This window comes from Enhydra lutris, unplaced genomic scaffold (assembly GCF_002288905.1).
Source record: "Enhydra lutris kenyoni isolate GAN:26980312 unplaced genomic scaffold, ASM228890v2 scaffoldscaffold90, whole genome shotgun sequence".
Classification (NCBI taxonomy): Eukaryota; Metazoa; Chordata; class Mammalia; order Carnivora; family Mustelidae; genus Enhydra; species Enhydra lutris.
Window position 1 is genome coordinate 5871983 of NW_019154174.1, and position 23538 is coordinate 5895520.

Sequence of the window (23538 nt, forward strand, 5' to 3'; positions counted from 1 at the left end):
GGAAATTTAAAAATAAAATAAAATCCTTAAAAAAGAAAAAAAGAAACAGGCATTTCATCAAATATTCTGGCTGGACTTTAGGATCCCACAGACCCAGGTTCACATGCTGGCTTTACCACTTTCAGGCTGCGTGACGTTAGATAGTCACTTTACTTCACCTCTATGAGCCTCATTTTTCTCATCAGCAAAATGGAGGAAACTTGTAACTAAGTAGTAGGTAGTCAAGAAAATTAAACCTAATACTTCTAACTTATTTAGATACTTAAGAAATGCCAGGTGCCCATTTCTTCCCTTCCAAATACAGATAGGTTTAGTGATCGAATTTCAAGCCTGGGAAAAGCCGACATTGTGTTTAAGCTGAAGAGGTTGAGACAGAGAAATGTGTCCAAAACAGGGCATTGGAGCTGCCACCCCCTGGGGCTGCAGGGCAGAGATCCATGGTTGGTGGAGATTGGAAACCAAAAGCAAGAACAATAGCATCAGGACAGGAAAACCAGACGCTGCCCAAGCAAATCTCAGGCAACACAGGCGTCTGCTGTGGGTTGTACGGGCTTGTCGCATGCTGAGTTTACGCAGGTGGGGAGACCCAAGCCAGCCTCCTGGAGAACAGGGGACCTGGTGGGGACAGGGTAGCAGCAGCCTCCACTGGGCTGGAGGGAGATGTGTGCTGGAATGTCCCCTTGGAGGGGGCTAAAGCCGTCGGGGGAGGGGGGGCGGCGCAGCACCTCCCATGGAAAAGCATACCCTTGAACCTGGGGAATGGCCCAAAAGGACCAAGGGGCAGGCCTGGCCTCCAGGTGCAGTTCAGAAGTGGCTACTGACTGGAAGAAACATCCACACTTGGGCCTCTTATAGAACGTTTGCTTCCAAATCCACCCTGGGGTTGAGTGTCTAGAGGGGCTGGGCATCTCCAGGACTTCAGCTTGGTTCTTGAGGGGAGCAGAACGGAAGGCCAGCTGCTTGGACCCAGGCCTGCCACTGCCCGGGAGTCTGGCATTCAGTGACCCTGCCTGCCAAGGAGGCTTCAAGACAGCCAGGTGGGTCTGGAAGGGGTGACAGATGGATCAAAGGCATTGAGCCCCCCCAACTCCATGGGCTTTGTGGAGCCTGACTCTTTGCTTATTTTAACTCCTTTTTGCCATCCTCATGGTCTTTGTCTCCCTCAAGACCCCACAGATGCCCAGGACAGACCATGACATCCTAAGCCCAGACTCGCCTTCTCCCACTCCTGCTAGTCTTCTGGAAAATGGTCTACCAAAGACAAAAGGCTGCATTTCAGAGGTTCTCATGTCATCAATACAGTGATGACATCTGCGGGTTTGAACTTGAGCCCCCCTGGAAATTTTGCCCATGGCCCCGGGGACACCCCAGTAAGAATGACCTTACTGACCCCTCGGCCTTGTTCCCCGAGACTCTTGGATCTAGATACCTGTACGCTGCCAGGTCATAGCTCACCCCTTCGGGGACAAAAAATAACCCCATTAGCCCCAAGTTTCTGGTCTTGTTCAAGAGGGGAGTGTCCCACACAGGACCAGGAAAGACTTGGCTCGTTCCCTATTCATTCGTCAGGACTGATCTCCAGTCTCAAGCTAACTGGTGGAAACAGACCAGGAAAAACTGTTCCAGGTATGGCTTCAGGCATCTACGCTATTGGGCCCAGTAGAAGAAACGCTGACCAACCTGGGGGATGGGGAGTGGGTTAAGAAGCCTTGTAGGGAAAGGAGGCTTTGGACCTGATACAAAACACATATATTAATTGGTCTTTCCCAGATTTAAAAAAAAAAAAAAAAAAAAAGAAGAGAAAAAGTCATCCCTGCACAGGCCTGGAGAAATGAAATGGCCTTGGGTTCTGGGAGGAGGAGGCTGGAGCTTGGAGTCAGGGAAGGGAAGGGAGAAGGAAAGCAAAGGCAGACGTGGAGCTGGAGGGCTGGCTCAAGCCGGACCCTGGAGACCTTCTCTGTCAACTTCAAGCTGTTGAAATTTATCTTGAGGGAAATGGAGCCAATATAAGTTTTCAGTAAAAGGGGTGGGACTTCACCTCCATGGTCTTCGTTCCCAAAACCCATAACCCGTATCTAAGCATGAGAAAATACCAGACAGAAAAAGCCTATATTTGAAAAATATTTTACAAAATACCTAGTCAAGTCTTCTCAGAACTGTCCGAGTCAGCAAAAACAAGTCTGAGAAACCGTCAGACCAGAGTTCAAGGAGACCTAACAATCGCATGTGAGGGAGAATCCCAGAAGAGATTCTGAAACAGACAAGGGGCCTTAGGGGGAAATGAGTAAAATCCAAAGAAAGTGTGAGGTTTAGTTAATGGTAATATAGTATACATCCATACGGTGGGATAGTATTCAATAATGAAAAAGCCTAGAGTACTGTTATGTGTTACACAAATGAATCTCGAAAACTGGCCAAGTAGAAGTAGACGCAGAAGGCACGAGACCACATGTTTAGGAGTCCATTTGTATGAAATGGCCACAATAGGCAACTCTACAGAGACAGGAAGACTAGTGGTTGCGGGGGAAGGGGGGTGGCTGGAGGATGAAGAGGGTGGAGAGGAAGGGGGAGGGACTGCTGATGGGTGGGGTTTCTTCGAGGGTGGACAAAAATATTCTAAATTTGGACTGTAGTGATGTCTTAAAACCCTAAGGATATACTGGGGGAAAAAAAAACCCACTTAATTGTACACTTCAAGTGGGTGCATTACATCTCAACAAAGTGTTTGGTCAAAGTAATAATGTTCGTTCATTACAACAAAGGTACCAGTGAAAGAGGTTAATGAGGGAAACTGGCTGAGCTCACTGTACTATTTTGCACGTTTTCTGTAAATCTACAACACCACTGGGTTGTATAGAAGGCTTAAGAAAAATTACTTATGTACATATCTACCCGCAGACGTGTACACACTGTTTAAGGAAGGGCAAGGGAGGGGCGCCTGGGTGGCTCAGTGGGTTAAAGCCTCTGCCTTCGGCTCAGGTCATGCTTTCAGGGTCCTGGGATCGAGCCCCGCATCAGGCTCTCTGCTCAGCTGGGAGCCTGCTTCTCCCTCTTTCTCTGCCTACTTGTGATCTCTCTCTGTCAAATAAATAAATAAAATCTTAAAAAAAAGAAGGGCAAGGGAGTTAAGCGTGGATAAGGGCTTGAAACAGGGACAAGGCCACAGGGAGAGAAAACTTAGCGATGTTCGTGGGAGGGGAGGGGCATTCAGCTAGATGGGGAATGTAGTTTCCGACTACGGCTGTAACAAGCACAAATTCAGTGGCTTGAAAGACAAATTTTATTAGGATTCTAGAGGTCAGAAGTCCACAGTGGTTTCCACCAGGTTCAGACCCACAGGAGGGCTGCCTTTTGTGATGGATCTGGGGAGACTTTTCATGCCTTTGCCAGCTTCCATGGACACACATTCCTTGGCATATGGCCCAGTCTTCCATCTTCAAATCCAGCAGCTCTGTTTAACGCCTTCACCTCCCTCTTCGACCCTCCCAACTCTTTCGCTTTGTAGGACCCTTGTGATGACACTGGGCCCATCCACCTCAATAATCCAGAGTAACCCGTCCCCCAACTCAGTCACTGATTTAAGCACCTACAAAGTCTCTTTTGCCACAGAAGTTCCCATATTCAGATTCTCTTGAGGATATGGACATCTTTGGGGGACCACTGTTCTGTCTACACTCAGCATCATCCAGGAGGTTGGGGCATCCTGGGTGGCTCAGTGGGTTAAGCGTCTGAATCTTCATTTCTGCTCAGGTCATGAGCTCAGGGTGCTGAGGTCAAGTTCCATGTCGGGCTCTGCATCAGGTTTTGCACTGGGCATGGAGCCTGCTTTAGATTCTCTCTCTCCTCCACTTTACCCCTCCCGGCCCAGCTGGCTCTCTCAAAAACAAAAAAAACCAGAACAAAACAAAAAAATCAACCCCTCAAACCAACAGTGAACACTGTGAGAAGACAGGGTGAGCTCTGGATAGGCGGAGCCTGAGGTGCCAGTGGTCTGTCCAAGAGCACCATGCCCTTGGCCTTCATCTCTTCACCAAACACTAAGCACCTCCCGCAAGTCAGTCACTGGGGTTATAAAGGAGACCAGTGTTTTGCTTTTCACTTCTGAACGTTTCTGAAATCAAGACGCACCTTTAAATCAATGACATCTTATAAAAGTAACCGGTAGGGGTTTATTTCTTAAAGACAGAGAAAGACTTACTACAGGCGAAGGCATCTTAGAGTCAATGAACACCAAGTCTGGGCCAGCACTAGCGCAGACCCCGTTATTACAGAAGCTGGAGCCCTCACTCGAGCCCCGAGTATCCCCAGCCCGTCCTCGTCTTCCTGCTTCCCAGCCTGGCCCCTTCCACCTGGGGCTCTGGTGCTCAGCAAGCCTGCGCCAGATGCCAGCAGCGGCCTGGCCAGACGTGCTCAGCTCTGCCACCACCGCAGGATCCAGGAAGCTGCCCCTTCCTTGTTCTAGGTGAAGGGAGGCAAGGGTGTCTGGTGCTTCTCCACCTGTCTGCACACTGGAATCCCCTGGGAGCTTTCAAAAGCCCCGACCACCAAGCCACTACCTAGACCGATTCATTTAGAATCTGAGGAGTAATCTTACAGCTCCCCCGAGACCAATGAACAGGGAAGGTTCAACCTCACCTGGTGCGAGAAGAGGCACAAGACAGCACTGGTGAGAGGCTGGGGTGTTGGGTCCAATTACACCTGCTTGTCTCCCTCCCGACCCCACACCCCGGAATCTCAATTCCTGAAGGGGATCAGCCCCCTAGTTAGCTCAGTTTCCTCAAGGCACTAGCCCCATACCAGGCACACTTGTGGGACCCCAGGAAATGGAAGCTTCAGGGCCTCAAAAGTGCCACGAAAGGTCTGGGAAAGAAGCCCAGTGGGTCTGGGCCAGCCCCCTGCTTTGCTCTGAGCTCCAAGGAGGCACTGGTCTTTTTTGTGTTTGATCAATTGTTGGCCCAGGTGGCCCTGAGTTTGCCCTTCCCCTAAGGAGCTTGAGACCCCTGGGGGGCCAGTGTGTACCAGGCTTCCTACTCATCCCCGACAAATGTCCTAGCCCTTGGAGGCCTAAAATCTTCACTTCTGGTGCTCTACCTTATACTGGCTGCAAAGACAGACTCTGGGGTTCTAAAAGCCGAAGGCCGAAGACCAGCAAAAAAGGAAGCCTGCTCCGAAAATACTGGAAAACAGCATGTGAACAAAGGGATTTTTTCCATGGTGAGCAGAGTTCACTCTGCCCCAGAAGTGGTAAACAAAGGTGAGGTGGTTCAAGTGACCATAAACTCCCAAGAAGGAACTTAGGAAACAGTCATGAGGCGGGTCCAAAGGGGCTGCGAAGGGCCTTGGCTTCTGGTCATCAGCACAGCCAAGGCCCTAATGTACGACTAAAGGCTTTTATTGGAAAAGGAAAATTGACTGAAAAGTGGCCCCCAAATCTTCACTGCCTCAGGCAGCTAGGGCCTCCTCCAGAGAGTCCAGGAAAGAAGGGGACACCAAACTGGGCCCTTGGCCAGCTCAGGTATAGAGGTCAAAGTCAATGCGTTTGGAGTTGTAGAACTGTCCACCGGGAGGGTCCAGCTTCCGGCAATAAACACCATCTGCGAAGTAGCCTTCGTTCACCCAGGTCTGCAGGAAAGGAGAGCAGAGCTGAGAAAGGCCTGATACGGGTGGCGGGGGCTGGGGGAGGGAGCAGCGGCAGAAGGAAGTAGGAAGGGGCTTACCTGCATCTGGGTGCTGGTGAAGGGTCCGTACAGCTCAGCATCCCCCGTGTTCTCCCATTTATATTCCCACATGACGTCCACCAGACCATCTCCTGGCAACTCTGCTTCTAAAATAACAGGCAGGGCCATCTGAGCCTCAGGTGCCCTGCTCCCTGCCCCCATTACCCCTCCTCCACCTTTCAATCTTACCTCCCTTCTGGGTAGGAGTTGGAGTCTCTAGCTCCCCCTCTGCCACTTCGTCAGCAAACATGTCCAGAGAGGGTGGGGGTGTGGGCTCAGGGGGTCCCTGAGTCCGGGACCCCAACCCCTTCAGCCGCATGGCTAACCGTTCCCTTGTCTCCTGATATACACCAAGGTTGCCCCGGGCCACCATCTGGTCAGCCAACCCAGAGAGCCGATCCAAGCGCTGGGGGGAACTAGGCCGCCCAGCCCCCTTGCTGCCCCCTTTGCCTCCTCCTCCTCCTCGGGCCCCCAGACGCCTCAGTGCTCCAGCCACTGTCTCTCTTGGCAACAGCAGCTCCAGAAGGCCCTCCAGGAGAGCCTGGGCGCTCATTGGTGTCTGGCCCAGGCCGTCTTCCTCTTCTGAGTCTGACGGTGGGTGCTGATCAGGTGGCCGCTCCCTGATCCTCACCTAGGATATGTTAACAGGAGGGGGGGGTGTTATCTCCAACAAACCGTGAGCAGGGCCTAAGCCCAGCACTTTCTGCCTCCAGACCCCCAGCCATGTCAACCCCTGGGCCACACCCAGTCAATGTTGTCCAGCCAGCTGTCTCGGATCTGAGCATCCCGGTTCAGGAAGTAGTTGCCATCGGCATCAAAGTGGCCTTCCTCCATCTCTTCCTGCAGGTTGAAGGGTGTGATCCGCACACCTCCCTCACTGGGGAGTGTGGCTGCTTCCTGACCTGCACCGAAGACACAGGTGTCCCACACTGAGCAAGCAAAAAGACAAAAAAGCCTTCCCTGCCCCACACCCCCTGAAGCCCTATCTGTTCCTCCGGCGGCATCAACTGTTGGGTTTAGCTCACCCTCCACATCCTCTGAAGCCAGGATGTCATATTTGCTGGGCCCCTCATCGTCATCATCCTCCTCATCGCTGTCCAAAGAATGCTTGTCTTTGAAGCGGCTCCCAGGACCCCCTGCCCCAGTCACAGGATCCACCAGCTGTGAGGAGGGGCCAGCGAGTAGAGAGAGAAAGATTACTGGCTTTCCCCAAAATACTCTAGGTGGGTTTTTCTTCAAAGCCTCAAACTGAAAATTCTCCAAACCCATTTCCCAGAGAACAATGGAAAAGCCAGCCCTTTCTATGTGTTCTTTGTCCCCTTCTCTCTTCTAGCTTCTAGTTCCTTTTCCCTCTCCTCACTCCTCCCCACGTTGCAGGAGCCTGGCCCCCTCACCTTCTTCTTGGGGACACTGATTTCATCGTCATCATCCTCATCTCCGACGCCTTGGAAGGTCACTTTCCTCTTTGGCATGACTGCACAGAGGGGCCTTCCCCAAGCTGAGCCGAGGTGAAAGGGTGCAGATTAAGGGAACTGGGAGAGGCTGCTCACCACCGAAGGGCCCCCAGCACAAAAAATAATCACCTGGTACGCATTAGATCCAGCTTGGGAGGAGAGGGAGCCCAGAATCAGGGACCGAAAGAGAAGTTGGGAGCCCGGAGGCCCCCGGGACTTGGTTTGGTCCAATAGGGTTGCTGGAGACTGGCCAGAGAGGCTGACGCGCGGAGCGGCTTCCCACGGGCAACCCCCGCCCTTGACGAAAGGAGAGAGGCTCCCCCCACCTGCACCCCCCATCCTTAGCCCTCGCAGTCCTGAGTGCGACGGGGCTCTGCGGGCCGACACCCGCTCCTACACCTCCAGCTCCCTCAGAGCCCGCGGGGCCCGGGCGGACCCAGGACCTGGCATCCGGGCCGCCCCCCCTCCTCCCCGCGCCGAACTCCCAACTCCGCGGGGTAACCCCCAACTGCCCGAGGCTAACCATACAAAATCAAAGGGGCGGCAGAATTGTGGGGATTCGAGGAGCCCCACCGGCGCGCGCTCACCTAAGGATCCATGGGAGGCGGAAGGGAAAGAAAAAGAGAGAGGCTTTCACCAGGGATACGTCCGGGGCACCTGCCGCCATCACCCGGAAGAGAACTGCGAAGGCGCCTGAGGAAGCCGGAAGTGGCTTCACCCAGGGTAGAGGACTCGTGGAGAAACGGGCGGAAGTGTGCCCTGAGCGGGGAAGACCACTCCGCCCTCCCCAGAGTGACGTGAGCAGCATGGGGCGACAATGGCGAGGACGGGGGACGTATGAACGCCTAGACCCTGATCAGACGAGAGGGATGGCCGGATGCGGTTTCAACTCCCTCCTACAGCAGTTAGAGGCTCTGGGGAGAAAGTGGGGGCGCACTCTGCTTAAAGGGGCGCCCAGGACCATGATTGGAGGACCAAAATGGGACAGTGGGTTTCGGCCTGTTTCCCTTTCCAGGGTTGAGTCACCCTTCCCCAGGGTTGGCCAAGAGCTTTGCGCCCCTCACCATCTCTTTGGGAATCCTGCCTTTCTTCTCAGGGTCCAGTTCTGTCCACTCCCACTCCTAGGTTCGGCCTTGCTCTTCTCCCTGAGGCGGCCCCGGATGGCTCTGGGGGCATTTACGGAACTCCGCTCTCTTTAGGACCCAGGGGAAGTCATTTACCCCACGCCTATCCCCTGGGCTAGTTCCTGCCTTCCGAGGTGGGAAGTCACCGGAAAGGTGACGGTGATACCTGTGCCCAGTATTCAGGCCAGAAGTCTCTGATGCTCTGATCTCAGGTAGGCCTGGAAAAGGGCAACAGTGCCTCTCTCAAACCACAGCCGCAGGTAGACAGGGGCCCAGGCCAGCGGCCCCTGCCCAGTCTGTAAACTAGCCCAAGGGGCAGAGCTGGAGGTGGGAGGTGTGGGTCCTAGTGCCGTGGGGGCAAGACCTCTACCTCTTGAGGACAGAGTCTTAAATCTCACTGGGCTAGGACCACCTCTCTTCTCTGCTGCCCCCAGGGTTTACTCTCAGATTGGATTACCATGAAACTGCACCAGAAGTCCGTGCTCAGTTTCTTCCGTGGATGCAGAACACAGGCTCCAGACCGGGAGGGCATCTTGCTAAAGAAGGGAGCCCGAAATACCAGCTATCAACGCCGCTGGTTTATCCTCCGGGGAAACCTCCTCTTCTACCTGGAGAACCAAGCGGACCACACACCCCTGGGCCTCATTCTCTTGGAAAACTGCCAGGTGGAGCCACGCCTCGGAGCCACAGAACCCTATGCCTTTACCATCCTGACCCCCAGGGTTGAGGGCACAGGTGGGCGGGCCTACAAGCTGGCAGCAGAAAATCAGGAAGAGCTGGGAGCCTGGCTGTGGGCGCTGGCTGGGGCGAGCTGCAGGCAGCTGGTGGTGCTCCTACCTACCCTGGAGGCCCAGTACCGGGAGCTCTGCCAGGCAGCTGGCCAAGAGCCCAGCTCACCCCCAGAGGGCTGTGGCTTCCTAGCCACCCTCAGTACCCCCTCCAGCTTCCAGGAGTTGCACGAGCACTTTGGGAAGGAGATCCGGGTGCTGCAGGTGGTATGTCGAAGGCCCCAGGCCAGTGACAATGGAAGCAACAGATCCCAGGCAGAGGAGGAGCCGGAGCTCAACAGCTGTTGATGAGGGACTGAAAGATGGACCAAAGGCCAAGAGGTACCTACCTGCCAAGACCAGCCAACTGCTTCAGTAGACACCCAGATCCTGGCCTACTCCACTGTTTCCCACCCCCTGTGTGGTCCTTACTCTGCCCCCCATCATCAAATAACAAAGCAGGAGACAAGCCCAGGTACAACAGCAGGTTCTTTTCTGATTCCTCAAAGCGCCGCACAGGGTGGGAGTAGAGACAGAAGAGAATGTAAACATTGGGTTCCACCCCCTGGAGCTCAAGGGAAGACCCCTTCCCCAGATAGGGGCTGGAGGGGAAACAAGGCGAAAGGTGGGGATCCTGGTGGAGACAAAGCAGGAGAAGCCTGAGAATACACAGGAAGGTGGGTGAAGAGGAAAGAGAGCAAGGAGGATGGCAGGTGGGGAGAGGGTGGACATTTCCTGTTCCAGCACATGTCCCTTTAAATAAATGAGTGCAAGAACACTGTGGAAGGAGAACTAAAGGACAGAAGATAGAGCGAACACACCCACCCTGGACCCACCAGGTCCTCTGTACATAATTACAACAGAGATGTCCAGAAGTAGAGCGAGGAGAGCCTTGGCCCTCAGGCAGGAAGAGGGGGAGACCGGCAGAGCTGAAGAAGGGAAAAAGGAACCCAGCTCCACTCATGGATAAGGGGAGCAACTGGTATAAGAATCTGAAAACTGCTGATTCCCATTGCCAAGTCACCTCCGAGGTGACAAATGGCCAATCAGGACTGCACCTGGGACGGACCCCAGAGGGAATTGGGGCAGGAGTGACAGAGACCCCACCTGGGCCCAACTGGAGGTGAGGGGCTCCAGACTTGTTCATGGCTGCCCCAGGCCGGGCCTGCTCTTGACTAAGGAAGAGGGAGGCCATGCAGTCCAGCCCCAAGACGAGGTCAGAAGTAAGCATCCTGCCGGGCCTCAGATGCCGAGGACCTGTCCCCACCATCCTGGGGGGCCGGGGGCCCATCTGCTTTTCGACGCAGCGAGAGCTTCCTGCCTTGGGCCTTCTTTTCCTGCTTCTGTCGTTCCTTCTCCTGCTTCTGTTGCTCCTTCTCCTGCTCTTTTTCCCACTTCTGGCGCTCCTTCTCCTGCCTCTCCCGTTCCTTCTCCTGTTTCTGCCGCTCCCTCTCACGTTCCTTTTCCTGTTTCTGCCGCTCCTTCTCCTGCTTTCGAGTCTCCTTGCTGGGACCCAATGGGGTGCTGTTGCCAGTAGGCGAAGGAAGGGATGGATGCAGTCCCTCAGCGGTGACCACAGGCCCTGGGGCAGGCCCAGCACTGGCCCGGCGGGCAAGAGGGGGTGGAGAGGGGGCCCCCCCCAGCTGCACGGGAACCTCGACTCTTGAGGCCAGGGAGGCTAAGAAGGCTGGAAGAGGGGCCCAGGGGTGGCTGCTGTCGCCGCCGCTCCTCATGGATGGCCCGGGAGCCATGTAGTCGCCGAGAGGGCCGATACTGCAGCTCCCCCCGGGTTTCCCGCCACTTCTTGAGCTGGGCCGTGTTCTCTCGCTCAATCAGTGCTTCCGTCACTGGGAGGGTGGTCACCTAGACCGAGAAGGACTGGGTAGCGGGATGCAGGGGAAGGGGAAGGCGGGGACAGGCAGAAGCCTTGAGCCGCCGTGGCCTACCTCGTGCACCAGGAAGTCCTCCTGCATGCACTGCTGGGGCAGGTTGCGCAGCTGCTCCATGGTCTCGTACATGCCCTGGCAGGAGCGCAGCTTCTCCACTGAGCCCAGTGTGTGCCTCAGCAGCACCAGGGCCACCCGGAAGATGATCTTGACGCCTGGGAGGGCGGAAAAAAGAGAGTACAAGGGATCAGGGCTGGAATCGCAGCCCGTCCCATTTAGAGGGGACCTGCAGGCCCTATGCCCAGCTTACTGCCGTCCTCACAGATGAGGAAATGGGAGGCCCCACGGAGGGAAAGGAGCTGCCTTGGGTTTCAGGTTGCCGGGAGGGAGTAGGCTTTGGGCTGATGGCAGAGCCAAGACCGGGCCCCAGTTTCTCCGGCCCCCACACCGCACACAGGGAAGCCAAGGCCCCCGCATACCTCCCGGCAGCACGCCCCTCTCTGGCAGCCACTGTGGAAATCCCAGGCCCCGCCGTGGGCTGAACGGGTGCAGAAGTACCTTCACAGAAGAACATGTCCCAAACGCGCAGCACGGACGCCCAGGGCAGGGTGCGGGCGAAGATGCACATGAACCACTCAGTCATGTAGAGCACAGGGTCGATGCGCTGCCGCCGCAGGTGCCGGTGTGCCAGCGGGGAGGCCCGGCGTAACAGCGCAAAAAAGATCTCTCCGTCCAGCTGAATGGCCTCCTGCCGGCAGGAGAAGCCATGAGAGGGGGTTTACGGGGACCCCCTCAGGGTAGCCCTGTCCCTGGGAGGGGATCCTCACTTCAGTGGGAGAGGCGCAGAGCGGAGGAACAAATGGGCAGGACAAGGACCTCCCCGCAGCCTGGGGCGCCCCAGCCTTCGCACACTCACCAGCCCTGCGCTGTAGTAGCCGGGGAGGTACTTGTCACAGATCTGCACCAGGCACCAGAAAGCTTGCTGAGGAGGGCAAGAGCAAGCGGGGGAGAGATGGGGCCTGAGAAACAGCGAGTAGAGTGCTCCCCGATCGCCACCGCAGGCCCAGGTCCTCCCGGGCCCTCCCCTCCCAGGACCAGGGTATGCTGACCTCCGCGGGCATATGCATGAGCAGCACGGCGGCCACAGGGGCCTGGGCCTGGCAGTAGCCCTCATCGGGCCGGTAGATCGTGTAGGCCTTCAGGATTCGGTACAGGTCCTGCTGCCTGTGGGTATTGGGGAAGATGATGAGGGCAATCACAGGAGTTGGGGGCTCTCTGCCCCAAACTAAGCCTGCTCCCCCTAGCCAGCCCCATTCCAGACCCTGCCTAGACCCACTTCCAGATTAACCTCAGAGCTTTGCCACCACATGTCTCCACTGACATTCCTAGTGCTGCCCATCGAGATGAAGCCAAAGACTCTGACCATAACCAAAGCATTCCAGGCTCCAGCCTCCCACCCTGCCTTCACACCCCACATGCTCCCTACCCATTCCCCTGCACAGGCTGTGCTCTCTCTCCCTTCTTCATCTGCCACCATCCCGTAGACCTTCAAGGTCACCTTCTTCAGGAAGCTTCCACTGCCTGCAGCATCAGCCCTCCTGTCACACTGTCTGAATGCTTTTAGCACCCCAGGGCAGGGGCTTTCCCAGGGCAAGGCCTGCCTCATCTGCCTCACTGGAATCAGGTCCCCACCACTGTGTCCAGTGGGCCCTGGTTCTTGGTGAAGGCCTGGGAAGCCAGCTGTGCCTCAGACCTTTCTCTTGTCTCTGCAACCAAAAGGATAAAGTCTCTGCCCTAGACCCCGCTTCTCTTTCTTGAAGGTGCGCCACCACTGCATCTGGGAATCCCATTCTGTCAGCCCCACATTGGAAAAGAGAGGCCTTCATCAGTTCCAGTGGCTAATCACCAAATCTCAGCACTACCTCTTGAATTTCATTCGTGCCTGTTCCTTCAGCCTCCGCAGCCATTCCGTAGCACAAACCCTTATTTCTTACCCAGAAAAACATAAAAATGACCTCTTCTATTCCAACATTTAGTCACTGTAGTGTGATCTTCATTTGTGCTTCGTTTGCATACCTCCCCGCTATTTTTCACTTAGTATTTTTTCTCCGCTTTGCAATGGCGTCCATGAAATGACAGGTTGGACGCACTAGTTATTTTATCTAATACCTATTCAAATAAACAGGAAATGCCCACAATCTCCCATGCTTCACTCACCTACCTACCTGCATGTGTCCCTGTTTTCTCCCCTGTGGCTCTGGGTGAAATGTCTATAATCCTGGCCAAACACAGCCTTTCCTCTTCGGCACTGCACATCCGCTCTCACCTACACGAGCCATCACCCCAGCAAGCTCCCACCTCTCCTGCACCATCAGATTTTCTCTCCCTATTAGATCATTCCCATTGGCATACCAACATCTGTTACTTCCTCTTGCTTAAAAAAATGTCTCTTGGCCCCCCTCTGCCCCCTCCAAACACCACATCATTTCACTCCTTACCTACTCAGCAAAACTTCGGGGTACAGACTCACTGTCATCAAGCTCTCTCCTCCCATTCTCCAGTCAGGCTTTAACCCACTGCCCCGCACAAAACGGCTCTTATCAAGGTCACCAATGACCTCCACTGTGCTGAGTCCCGAGGTCAATCTGCAGACTTGATTTTACTTGACTCATCAGCAGGATTTCAAACAGCTGGACCTGAAACCCCTCTTCAATTTGCTTCTGAAATCACACTGCCCTGGTTTTCCTTCTGCCTCTCCAGTTTCTGTTTCTAGTCTCCCTTGTTGGTTCGTTCTCATCTTCCCATTCCAGAAAATGCTGGAGCTGCAGGGCTCAGTCTTTAAGCTTCCTTTTATATCTACACTTGCTGCTCTGATGATCTCATCCAGTCCTATGGGTGAGATTTAGTCTCATCTAGAAGCTGACAACTCTCAATCTCCAGCTTACCTTCACTTTAAACTTCTCCCCAAGTCCCAGGCTTGGGTATAGCAGACATCCATCCAACTTACTTGGCATCTCCATCTGGACATCCAATCAGCATTTCAAGCCTCATATTCCATAACTGAGCTCCTGACGTACCCCTCAAACTTCTTTTCCCATTTTTCCCATCCACATCAATATATAACAATTCCATTTTTCTTGTTTCTCAGGCCCAAAACCTTCAGAGTCAGCCTTAATTGTACTCTCTCGCTTGCTCGCTCTTCCTGCTCTCGCTCGCTCCCTCTTACTCCGCATCCAATCCACTGGCAAATCCTTCTGGCTCTACCTTCAGAATCTACCCAGAACCCAACTACTTCTCCTCACAGTTCCATGGCTACCATTCTGGTCTATCTATCATGATCTCACTCCTGGATTACAGAAATGGCCTCCTACCAGGTCTCTCTGCTTCTGTCCTTGTCTCCTTATAGTCTATTCTCAGCACAGCAGTCAGAATGATCCTTTTAAAATACAGACCCGATCACTTGTAACTCCATCTCCATTCTCATTCTCTATTCCCCTTTCTTGTTTTAAACTCCTCTTTCATACTTACCACCATTTCACATGCAACATACTTTTTCTTTGGCTTCCTTATGTATTGTCTATCCCCACTAAAATGTAATAAGCCGCATAAGGGCAGGAGTTTTTGTCTCTTGTTAACTGCTGTCATCTGTGGCTAGACCAGGTCTGGCAGATAGCAGGAGTTAAGTATCTGCTGAAAAGATGAACCAACTAAAGAAGAAAGTCCACCTGAGAACCACTTAATACCATCTTGCATATTACTAATGACTGATATATACACATCTCGGGGAAGCCTAGTATATACAACAAAAGTACAAGTGCCTGGCAAGTTTATTAGGGCCTTTGGTGACCTGGCCCTAAACTGCTTCTCCAGCCTCAGCTCTACCCAACTGCACATCCCAGACAGAGCTTACATAAACCCCCAGCCAAGAAAAACTTGCCCCCAGCTCTGCTCCCATCTATCCTTCAAAACCCAGTTCAAATGCGACCTCTTCGGTATGTTGTTGTGCCCTCCTGTCCCCCCTCCAGCAGTCCCCCAAGATTCCAAGTCAGAATCTTCCTCCCAAGACATTTCCTTCAATATGGCTTGACACTCAGCCCATTAAGCACCACTCTCCTACAAGCCCTGGAGAGCAAGAACCGCTTTCAACCCAGCCCTGTATCCACCTGGAGCCCTCTACCAATGTTTGCTGACTGACCCACGTGGTCAGGCCATCTTACCCATGCCCCCCTCGAGCAGCAAACATCTCATGGAAAGGGAACTGGCGGTGCAGGTCCTTCTCAATCACATCCAGCCACTTAGGGTCCCCAGGCGCCCGTTCCAGCTCCTGCAGTGGGACAGCAGGGATGATCTCAGGATCTGGGGGGACTGATGATACCCTTCACACCATGTCACATCCCCATACCCTGGACACACCTCAAACTTGCCAGGGTTCTGCTCCAGGAGTTCCTTGCTATTGGACAGGTACTGCCAGGCCTTGGCTCTGAGAGAAGAGGGGATCCCCTTCCGGCAGCGCAGCTTCACCTAAGACAGAACGGCGGGCAGGGCAGCAGCTCCAGGGGCTGGCAGAGCCTCCAGGCTTTCCCCAGCAGTACTCAGGCTTCCTGGCACACCCCTCACACATCCCATTGGCTGGACTCCACTGGACCTGGCCTGGCCTTCTATCATCAAAGCTGCTCCTCCCCCCAGGCCCAAGTACCACCTGCCCCCAATGTGGTCTAGAGAGCAAGAACTAACATGGCTTCCTCGGAGCACATGAGCCCTCCCTGCCCCCTCCCCAACCTGCCCCATTGGCCTGCCCACCACTCAGCCTTCCAAACCTTCTGGAAACGCCGTGACAGCCACTTATCCCAGTTACTGAACATCTCCAGCCATTTGAGCTCCCGCTGCCGAGCCACATCTACAGGAATGGAGCTCTCTCTGCAGGATGAAGGGAGCATGGAAGGGGTCAGAAGCAGTAGTGTAAAACATGGACTGCTGGCAGAACCGAAGCAGGCCACCTCCCCAGTTTCAAATGAGAGACTGGATGCAAAAGCATTTTGTGAGCTACCAAGCCATCAGGACATCTGGCCACTTAGCCATCCAAAAGCCTTGCTCACCACACTGAAAAGACTTCTCTTTGGAAGGAATCTCTATACAAAGGTTGAGCTCTCATGGTGGATCTCTATACATGCTGGGTGTGTTCAAATCCTGCTTACGGCACATACAAGTTTGGGGGGTAGGGTACAGAATATTTAAAAACCACACTTTGCATGAGACCTGGGTCCAAGTTCTAGCTTTACCACTCATTCACTGTGTGACCTCGGGCAAGTCACTGAATTCTGAGCCTCAATTTTGGCATTTGTAAGATGGAGAGGTCATAGGAGGTAGCAAATAGCAAGTGTTCAGTAACAACAATAATTATCCACAAAATAAAATACAGAACAAATATATTTCTCTGCTCCTTAGAAGCAACTATCTGAGTTTCCTCCTATCAGACTCTTGAGATCTCCTTGGCCATCTACAATCCCCTCTACCTCCTCCTTCCTGAAATCATCCTCGATTCCCAAGTACATGAAGTTTTCCCTCCACAGTTTGCCCGCTGTTCTGTCACAGCCTCACACTCAAGATGCCCCATGAGTCTTGAAACAGTTACTTGTAGGAGCCAGCACCAGGAGGTGAGTGGAATGGAAGAAAGAGCTTGAGTTTCCAGACAGACCTGAGCTCAAATCCCAGTTCCGTCCATTAGAAGTTGGGGAATCTTGGCAAGTGATAACCTGAGTCTCTTCCTCTTCTATAAAAAAGGGATGTCACCACCTACATCACAAAGTTATGAGAGGATTATTGAGAAACTATATAAAGGACTGGTAAATGGAAGGGCTCATTAAATATTAGTTTCTTTTGTCTTAAGAGCCCCTTAAACACCTCTCATTAATTTCCATCAAAAGTCAGTTCCAAACTCTGCTACGGATCAGAAGAATAAGATAATATCTTTCCTGCCCTCAAGAAGGTCACAAGCTTGCAAGGGAGATAATTACAATGTGGTATGGGAAAGGCAATGATAAAAATTGCACAGAAGAGACACCGACTGGAGTAGGAGCAATGGATATCAGAAAGGCTTCCTGGAGGAGGAGACATCGAGTTATAAGCCATGAAGGACGAAACAGAACATACTAAGGCAAGAAAGGGGGAGAAAGGCATTCCTGGCAGGTGGGAAAGCCTGAGTAGGAAGGGGGAAAGACTACAATCCATCTGTTCAACAGGACCACAGGACTAAGTACGTGGTAAGGAGTGGTGAGACAGAAGACCAGAAAGGCTGGCAAAGCCAGATACTAAGGAGCCTATCTGCAAAATAAAGCACTTGGGACTTTATCCTGTGTCCAGTGGGGAGCCACTACAAGCTTTTAGGGTAACATGTGCCTCAGTCAGTCTTGCCTCAGAAGTATATTCTTCCAGCACAGATGATAGATTTTATTTTATTTTTTTTAAAGATTTTTATTTATTTGACACAGAGAGAGCATGAGAGAGAGCACAAGCAGGGGGAGCAGCAGGCAGAGGGAGAAGCAGGCTCCTGGCTGAGCAGGGAGCCTGATGTGGGACTCAATCCCAGGACCCTGGGATCATGACCCGAGCTGAAGGCAGACACTTAACCGACTGAGCCACCCAGGTGCCTTGATGATAGATGTTAGAGGGACAAAATTACAAAGCATAGAAATAGCAACCAGCACGGTGCCTATCACACAAGGGGGGGACTCACTAAAATCCAATTCAACCCAAGTTCCCTAGGGCAGCATAGTACTGACAAGAAGCCCATCACACAGATCCAGATGTGAGTGGGGTCATTCACTCAACTACTTCCAACCTGTTTCTTCACCTATAAATTGGGTACAACAATGCCTCCTCTGTGCACGGGAAAACACCAAGGTCAAACTTCGGTGCCTTCCTAAGACCATGAATGTTCGTGCTCAAAGATTTTCTATTTTGGGGATTATAAAACATGCTTAGATTATCCTCCCAAGTGCTTCCCCCAACCCCAGGCAGGTGCCCCCCACCCCAACACGCACATACACAACTAAATCCTATTCATTCTTCAGCATTCGGACCAGCCTCAGTGGACTTCTGAGTGGGTCCCTTCCCTAGATGCTCAGAAAATCCTGTGATGATCTCTAGGCTAAACCTAACACATATCGAAACCAACTCTTTAAGTATTTGTTTCTCCCTCTAGATGATGAGCGCCTTGAAACAACTATTTTATCCCTAGTACCCAGCATAGGTCTGGCACCTGGGTGCTCAGGTGATGCTGGAGGCTGAACTGACCAGCAGGTGAAAGGGGTACAGGAACAATGCGAAGGATCCAGAGAGAGGGAAGGAAGAAGTCAGAGGCAATCGCACTCCTACATCAGGAGTGACTCAGGCCCCTGGAAGGAACTAGGAAGGAGTAAGCCGGGCTGGGGAGATGAGGAAATGGGGAAGAGGCCTCCCCCAACCCCTTTCCTGAAGTAAGAACATAAGACTGCCCTTCTCTGTTCTGCAGAAGAGCCTTGCCTTCAGGGTCTCCCCTCCATCCACGACTTCCCCATCGTACTGCCCCATCAGACCTAGGGCTATGGGGGAGGGGAGATGCCTGCATCCCTCCTTTCCCCTCAGGGACCAAAGATCTCTACCACAACCCCTGCCCAGCCAGCTTTCCAGAATATCTGGCCCATAGCTGGAATTTTGCATCAAGGACCTGGGACGACCTTAGATATTGTGTCATTCAACTTCCACTTTATAGAGAAGGAAACCGAGGCACGGAAATAGGGAAGACAACAGCTCAAGAGCACAGGACACACTAAAAGCACAGCTCCAACCCAGAACTCCTGACACCTGGTCTGAAACTCTAACATGCAAGTGCCATCAAAACCTCAGGATGCTCTAGGCTTGAGAGGGAACGCGGAGTATCTCACTCCTCTGCTAGAGCCACTCCCCTGGAGCTTCAGAGGAGGCTGGGCTGACAGAGTCTGGGCAAGGTGTATCATTTCCTCCTCCCCAACCTCTGCTTCCCTGAAGCAGTCCCACTGGATGCCCACTGGGTACTCACAGACTGCCCGAATACTGGCTGCCCCCAAGGAAGCCATATTTGTCCGTCTTGCGCAGGGCCAGCCCGTTTATCTCCGAATCTGAGCCCATGGAGCTCACATCATCTGCCAAGGACTCCAAGGTCCCAGACATGAGGCTTACAGAGTCCAAGTAGCTCAGAGTGTCCGGGGCCTGCCCTCGAGGCCCAGAGATGCCCGGTCCCAGGCTGGACGTGGAGCCTAGGTCCTGAGAGTTTTCAGCAGGCTCCGGAGCGGGGGTGACCGTCACGACAGCTACCAGAGCCTCACACGTCCCTGAAGGGCCCGGGCCAGGCCCTGAGGGGTCCTCTGGAGCCTGTGCAGTTGATGCTGATGTTGCTGCTGCAGCTCCATGTCCACTTGTCACCTGTCCTGCTGTCACTGCTGCAACCCGCGCAGTCACTCCTGAGGCAACTGTGGTTCCCGGCTTGGGGGCAAGCGGGGGTTTGGCGATCAGAGCCCCAGGAGCCGTTCTGGAAGGGGTCCTGGTGGGGGTCCCGGTGGGGGTACCTGGTCCAGGGACGGGGGAGGGTCTAGCCTCTTCCGTCTTCGTAGAGTCAGCCCCCGGGCCCAAAGCCATGGACATCTCTGTTCCTGCCACCGTCGCGGGGACCGGGGGTTCTGAGCCAGGGGAGAACTGCGCCCTCGCGGCTTCGGGTGAGGCCTCCAGCGTCAGCACCACTACTGTGCTGCTCGTGACGGTCGAGGCCGGGGCCGGAGCCGGGGCCGACGTCTGAGGGGGCTCCGGTGCCCAGGCGGGCCGTGCCTCCCCGGGGGGGCACCAGGGTGACCGGGGCCGAAGTGGCCGTGGTCACTGGCGGCCCCGGGGCCACCACCACGATGGGTCCGGCCCGGGAGCCGCGGGGCGGCGGCGAGGGGGCCGCGGGGGCGCCATGACGGCGCGGCGGGGCCACCAGGGGCGCGGGGCCCGTCTCCATGGCCGTGGGCCTACCCTCACATCCCCTCGCCGGGGCGGCCGCAGAAGGCGCCGCCCCTCAGGCCGCTCCGCGCCGCCCGCCAAGGAAGGGGAGAAGGATAAGGGCGCGGCCCGGCGCGCGTCGGGGACGGGGGCGGCGCGCGGGCCGCCGCCTGGCGCGCGGAGGCGTGGCAGGGGTCCCGGGGCGCCAGGCGCTGGGGTCCCGCTCGCGCCCTCTCACCCCTTGCGCTCTCTCGCTGCCGCCCCCTCCCTTCTGCTTCAGGCGAGCGGCCGACCTCGCGCCTGCGCACATGCCCCAGTGCCGGCTAAGCGGCCAGCGTTTCACGCCTGCGCGCGGGCAGTCCCATCGCGCTCCTTTTTTTCTCCCGCCTCATCAGAGTGTTTGGACGAATAATAGGAGAGAGGGAACTGGGTTTCTGCCAATGGTTGGAAGGGTGGGGGGGGTTGGCGGTGGGAAGGGGCTGGGTAATTTGGAAAGAGGAAATGGAGAAGGGGGAGGGCTATATGACCAATGAGAGGGCGAGTGAAGGCAGGAGGAGGCGGAACCAAAGAGATAACTAATAGAAAAGCGGGAAGCTGAACCTTCTGGCCAATAAAAATGGCTGGAGGGTGAGTGACCGCGGAAGGAGGCGGGTGCTGCGCGAGAAGAGGTGAGCCTGGCCACTGGAAACAGTAAAAAGGGAGCCAATGAAAAGGGGGAGTAGGAGGAGGGCAAGTTGACAGACAGCGGTGTCTCTTTGGGCGGTGACAGACAGCAACCGCAGTCAATAGGAAGAGCTGTGGAATTCTTTAGGTCTCCCAAGAAGGTCAAGAAGGAATGACAGCTGGGGGGGGGGGGGGGGGGGGGGCGGGCTAGGTTTGCTATTAATTTGCATCGTCAGCCAATGAGCGTATTCCCTCACTTAAGCAACACAGAGGGAAGATAGACGGCTGTCTCAGCCAATGGCAGCATCCAAAGGGTAGGGGCGCTGCCAGCAGGCGGTGCCAGCCCAGGGATATCGGTGACAACCGGAGACAAGCGCAGGAGGAGGTGACAGTTGGGGACAGCGCCGAGAGCAGGCGGGGGCCACGGACATTACAGCAGCCCTTAGCCAATAAGGGGGCCGTGCTGCTTTGCTTGAGTCCTTTTTGGGCTGCCATTCTCTTTCTCTCTCAAGTAAGCAAGGTGGGGCTTGAACTTACCCTGAGATGGAGAGCCGCAAGCCCTACCAACTAAACCAGCCAAGCGCCCCCGGGCTCCCATTCTCCATCCAGAGCCGCCTCACTCTGGTGGTGTGTGAGATCCCATCAGAGATCCAGTGGCCTGATCAAGTACCTTCACTTTGTCTCTAATTTTCATCTAGGCCCGCAACCAGCCTCAACATTCAAAGCCCAGACGACTATAACCAGAGCCCCCAAATCCTCTAAGCGTCCCATCTCCCTGGATCCTCCATTTCCTATGGGAATCCCAAGCCCTAAGTTCCTCTCCTCAGCAATCCCCCCCACCCCATCTATCTCAGCTCCTCCCCAGAATCCAGGCTCTCATTCCTTGGACCTCATCCTCTCAATGCCTCCCCCCCATTGTAGTGGGTATCCTAGACCCCAAACCATGAACTCCTATATCTGTGTTCTTATTTTTGGGGGGATTTAGGACCCATCAACTCCTCTCCCATCACTGCCACACCTCTCTATACTCTCATTTTCTGCTGAGAAAGCAGACCCCAATCTCATGAGCCCCCAGCCTACCATACATCACGAACACAGAGTCCTGACTTTAGGAGTCCCTCTTCTCTCTGATCCCCATCTCTTTGAGCCTCAGGGTTAGAGGTCCCCAATTTCCATAAACGGTCCACCTCCTGAAATTTCAGTCAGGCCTAGCTCCCAATGTCCCAGGTCCTCCTTGGTTTCTGAGTTCTCTTAAGCTACTCACTCTCAGCTCAGACCCAGATCCTGTGTATTTCCATTCAGTGTCTGAGTTAGATATACAGCTCCTGATCTCCTTCTCCTCAATTTCCTCACTTTCCATTTGACCCAAGCTACCTGAGCACTTTCCCCCTTCCCCTCTTTGGAGTTTATCTCCCCTCACAGAACCCAGGATTAAGTGGGCTCCTCCCTGGGCCTAGACCCCCATGGTAACCGTATAAGGTGAGACAGCTGTCGATTGAGGCAGGGAGGAGCCAGTGTAGGAGGCCAAGGGCAGCTGCTAAGTTTAGGGTGGCTCCTTCTCTTTTCTTAGAGACAACAGGTGGCTGAGCCCCAGTGCCCAGAAAAGAAAATGTCTTAGAGACATTGGCATGAGCCTGGAGGAGGGCAAAGGGAGGCGGCACCTTCCTCAGGACATCAGGTCCTAGAGGGAGCAAGAGAAGGAGGAGATGGGTGTACTTGCCAACCTTGGCCTCCTGGGGCTTCCTCAGCCACTATTTCTGTGGAAGAGGGTACCTCAAAGTCACACAGTCAGCCGAGGTGGTTCTTGCCCGGAAGGGAGAAAGGAGCCACTGGCCATCCCAGCCACCTGGGAGGAGGTGACCAACTAGTGTCCCTCTTGGTGCTTTGACCTCCCCCTCCTCTGAGTTCCAAATTTCACAATAGGATCCAAAGAAATGATTATAGATGCATGTTAGATTGTGTTCTCCTGTTTCAAACTTTTCCAAGGTTCCCAAGGTCTCAATCCTCAGCCCTCTCAGTCTCTAGCTTACACCCTCTGCTCCAGTCCCAACACCATTCTGGCAACCTGATTTTTCACTCCTCCAGGACTTTGTCCATCTGTGCTCTCTGCTTAGTATGCCTGCCCTTCCACTTTCACCTGACTCACTTCCCCTGGCCTTCATAAAGTCATTGCCATACTCCCACACAAGGGCCCTGTACTTCTGCGCTCCTAATCAGCTATTATGTCACTTTCTCCCTTTATCTTGTCTCCACAGCTAGGCTGTAAGTGCACCAAGGCAAAGCATAAGTATTAATTGTAATGACTATATTTCATGAAATTGTTTCCAAATAGTGTTCCTAGCCACAAGTTCTGTGGGATGGGGAAAACAGGGCCCTGGGAGCTGAAGCACAAAGCCCAAGATCACAGTGCAGGCTTTCTGCTCCAGGCAGTCTAGCCTTTCACCCGGGTCATTCCATACTTGGCATCTTTTCTCAAAACATCCTCCCTGCCTTCACCAGAGGGGATATAGAAGACCTTCTTGATTCTTCAGCTTCCCCAGACAGTTGTCTCCCTTTCAATTCTACCAGCACCCCACACACATACATACACTTGACTGTGAACTCCCACAATGGGAGTGGGAGCTGTGCTTGCCAAGGGGCACCCATGAAGCACAGCCCAGTGCCTGGCATACTGTAAGTCCTCAGTAATTTTACTGGCTTTCAATCTGGATAGGGTGCCTGGTTGGCTCAGTTGGTTAGAGCATGCAATTCTTGATTTCTGGGTTGTAAGTTTGAGCCCCACACTGGGTGAAGAGATGACCTAAAAATAAAAATCTTAAAAAAAAAAATTACAAATACATGGAAACAGAAAAATGTTAATTTCAAAACAAGGAGTGTTTTTTAAATAAATAAATAAATAAATAAATAAATAAATAAATAAATAAATAAATAAATAA

At 53.9% G+C, this 23538-nt stretch overlaps 4 protein-coding genes across 8 annotated transcripts in view; 2 read left to right on the forward strand and 2 right to left on the reverse strand.

Annotated features, from left to right (window-relative positions):
• Window positions 1-5316: 5316 nt before the first annotated feature.
• On the reverse strand, window positions 5317-7831 carry LOC111162243 (CD2 cytoplasmic tail binding protein 2). 3 transcript variants are annotated; one of them, XM_022526518.1, is made up of 7 exons: window positions 7759-7831; window positions 7112-7215; window positions 6743-6878; window positions 6462-6619; window positions 5907-6348; window positions 5718-5824; window positions 5317-5622 (listed from the first exon to the last, which is right to left on the reverse strand). In XM_022526518.1, exons 2-7 carry the CDS (start codon window positions 7187-7189, stop codon window positions 5512-5514), a joined length of 1032 nt encoding a protein of 343 aa, XP_022382226.1. In that variant the 5' UTR covers window positions 7190-7215; window positions 7759-7831; the 3' UTR covers window positions 5317-5511. The 3 variants fall into 3 exon arrangements, with proteins under 3 accessions (XP_022382226.1, XP_022382228.1, XP_022382227.1); XM_022526520.1 differs by having other exon boundaries at window positions 5381-5622; window positions 7112-7191; window positions 7759-7763; XM_022526519.1 differs by lacking the exon at window positions 7759-7831 and adding an exon at window positions 7301-7533 and having other exon boundaries at window positions 5381-5622.
• Window positions 7832-7987: 156 nt separating this feature from the next.
• LOC111162284 (sesquipedalian-1-like) lies at window positions 7988-9466 on the forward strand. Of its 2 annotated transcripts, none has more exons than XM_022526583.1 (2): window positions 7988-8343; window positions 8730-9466. In XM_022526583.1, exons 1-2 carry the CDS (start codon window positions 8041-8043, stop codon window positions 9369-9371), a joined length of 945 nt encoding a protein of 314 aa, XP_022382291.1. In that variant the 5' UTR covers window positions 7988-8040; the 3' UTR covers window positions 9372-9466. The 2 variants fall into 2 exon arrangements, with proteins under 2 accessions (XP_022382291.1, XP_022382292.1); XM_022526584.1 differs by having other exon boundaries at window positions 8168-8507.
• A 67-nt stretch (window positions 9467-9533) lies between these two features.
• LOC111162283 (TBC1 domain family member 10B) lies at window positions 9534-20066 on the reverse strand. The gene is given in 11 exon segments (XM_022526582.1): window positions 9534-10702; window positions 10704-10925; window positions 11009-11163; window positions 11507-11696; window positions 11865-11930; window positions 12058-12172; window positions 15166-15272; window positions 15362-15469; window positions 15766-15865; window positions 19005-19798; window positions 19800-20066. Coding segments are annotated over 11 exon segments (2439 nt in total). The 5' UTR covers window positions 19959-20066; the 3' UTR covers window positions 9534-10279.
• A 519-nt stretch (window positions 20067-20585) lies between these two features.
• LOC111162187 (myosin light chain, phosphorylatable, fast skeletal muscle) overlaps window positions 20586-23538 on the forward strand; it is a 5745-nt gene continuing 2792 nt past the window's right edge. Inside the window, exon 1 of one of the 2 annotated variants that reach the window (XM_022526412.1) lies at window positions 20586-20629. The gene's annotated coding sequence lies outside the window, so the exon portion shown is untranslated. Of the gene's footprint in view, window positions 20630-20734; window positions 20764-23538 lie in introns of those variants that run through there. The other variant, XM_022526413.1, reaches the window with a different exon arrangement.

Bases quoted from the DNA above. Each gene is read 5' to 3' on its own strand.
- LOC111162243 (XM_022526518.1), bottom strand. From the start codon at position 7,189: ATGCCAAAGAGGAAAGTGACCTTCCAAGGCGTCGGAGATGAGGATGAT. The intron at 6,620-6,742 runs GTGAGCTAAACC...TCTTCGGTGCAG, and splicing joins GGCTTCAGAGGATGTGGAGG to GTCAGGAAGCAGCCACACTC. The intron at 5,825-5,906 runs GTAAGATTGAAA...CTGTTATTTTAG, and splicing joins AACTCCTACCCAGAAGGGAG to AAGCAGAGTTGCCAGGAGAT.
- LOC111162284 (XM_022526583.1), top strand. From the start codon at position 8,041: ATGGCCGGATGCGGTTTCAACTCCCTCCTACAGCAGTTAGAGGCTCTG. The intron at 8,344-8,729 runs GCATTTACGGAA...TGCTGCCCCCAG, and splicing joins GGCCCCGGATGGCTCTGGGG to GGTTTACTCTCAGATTGGAT.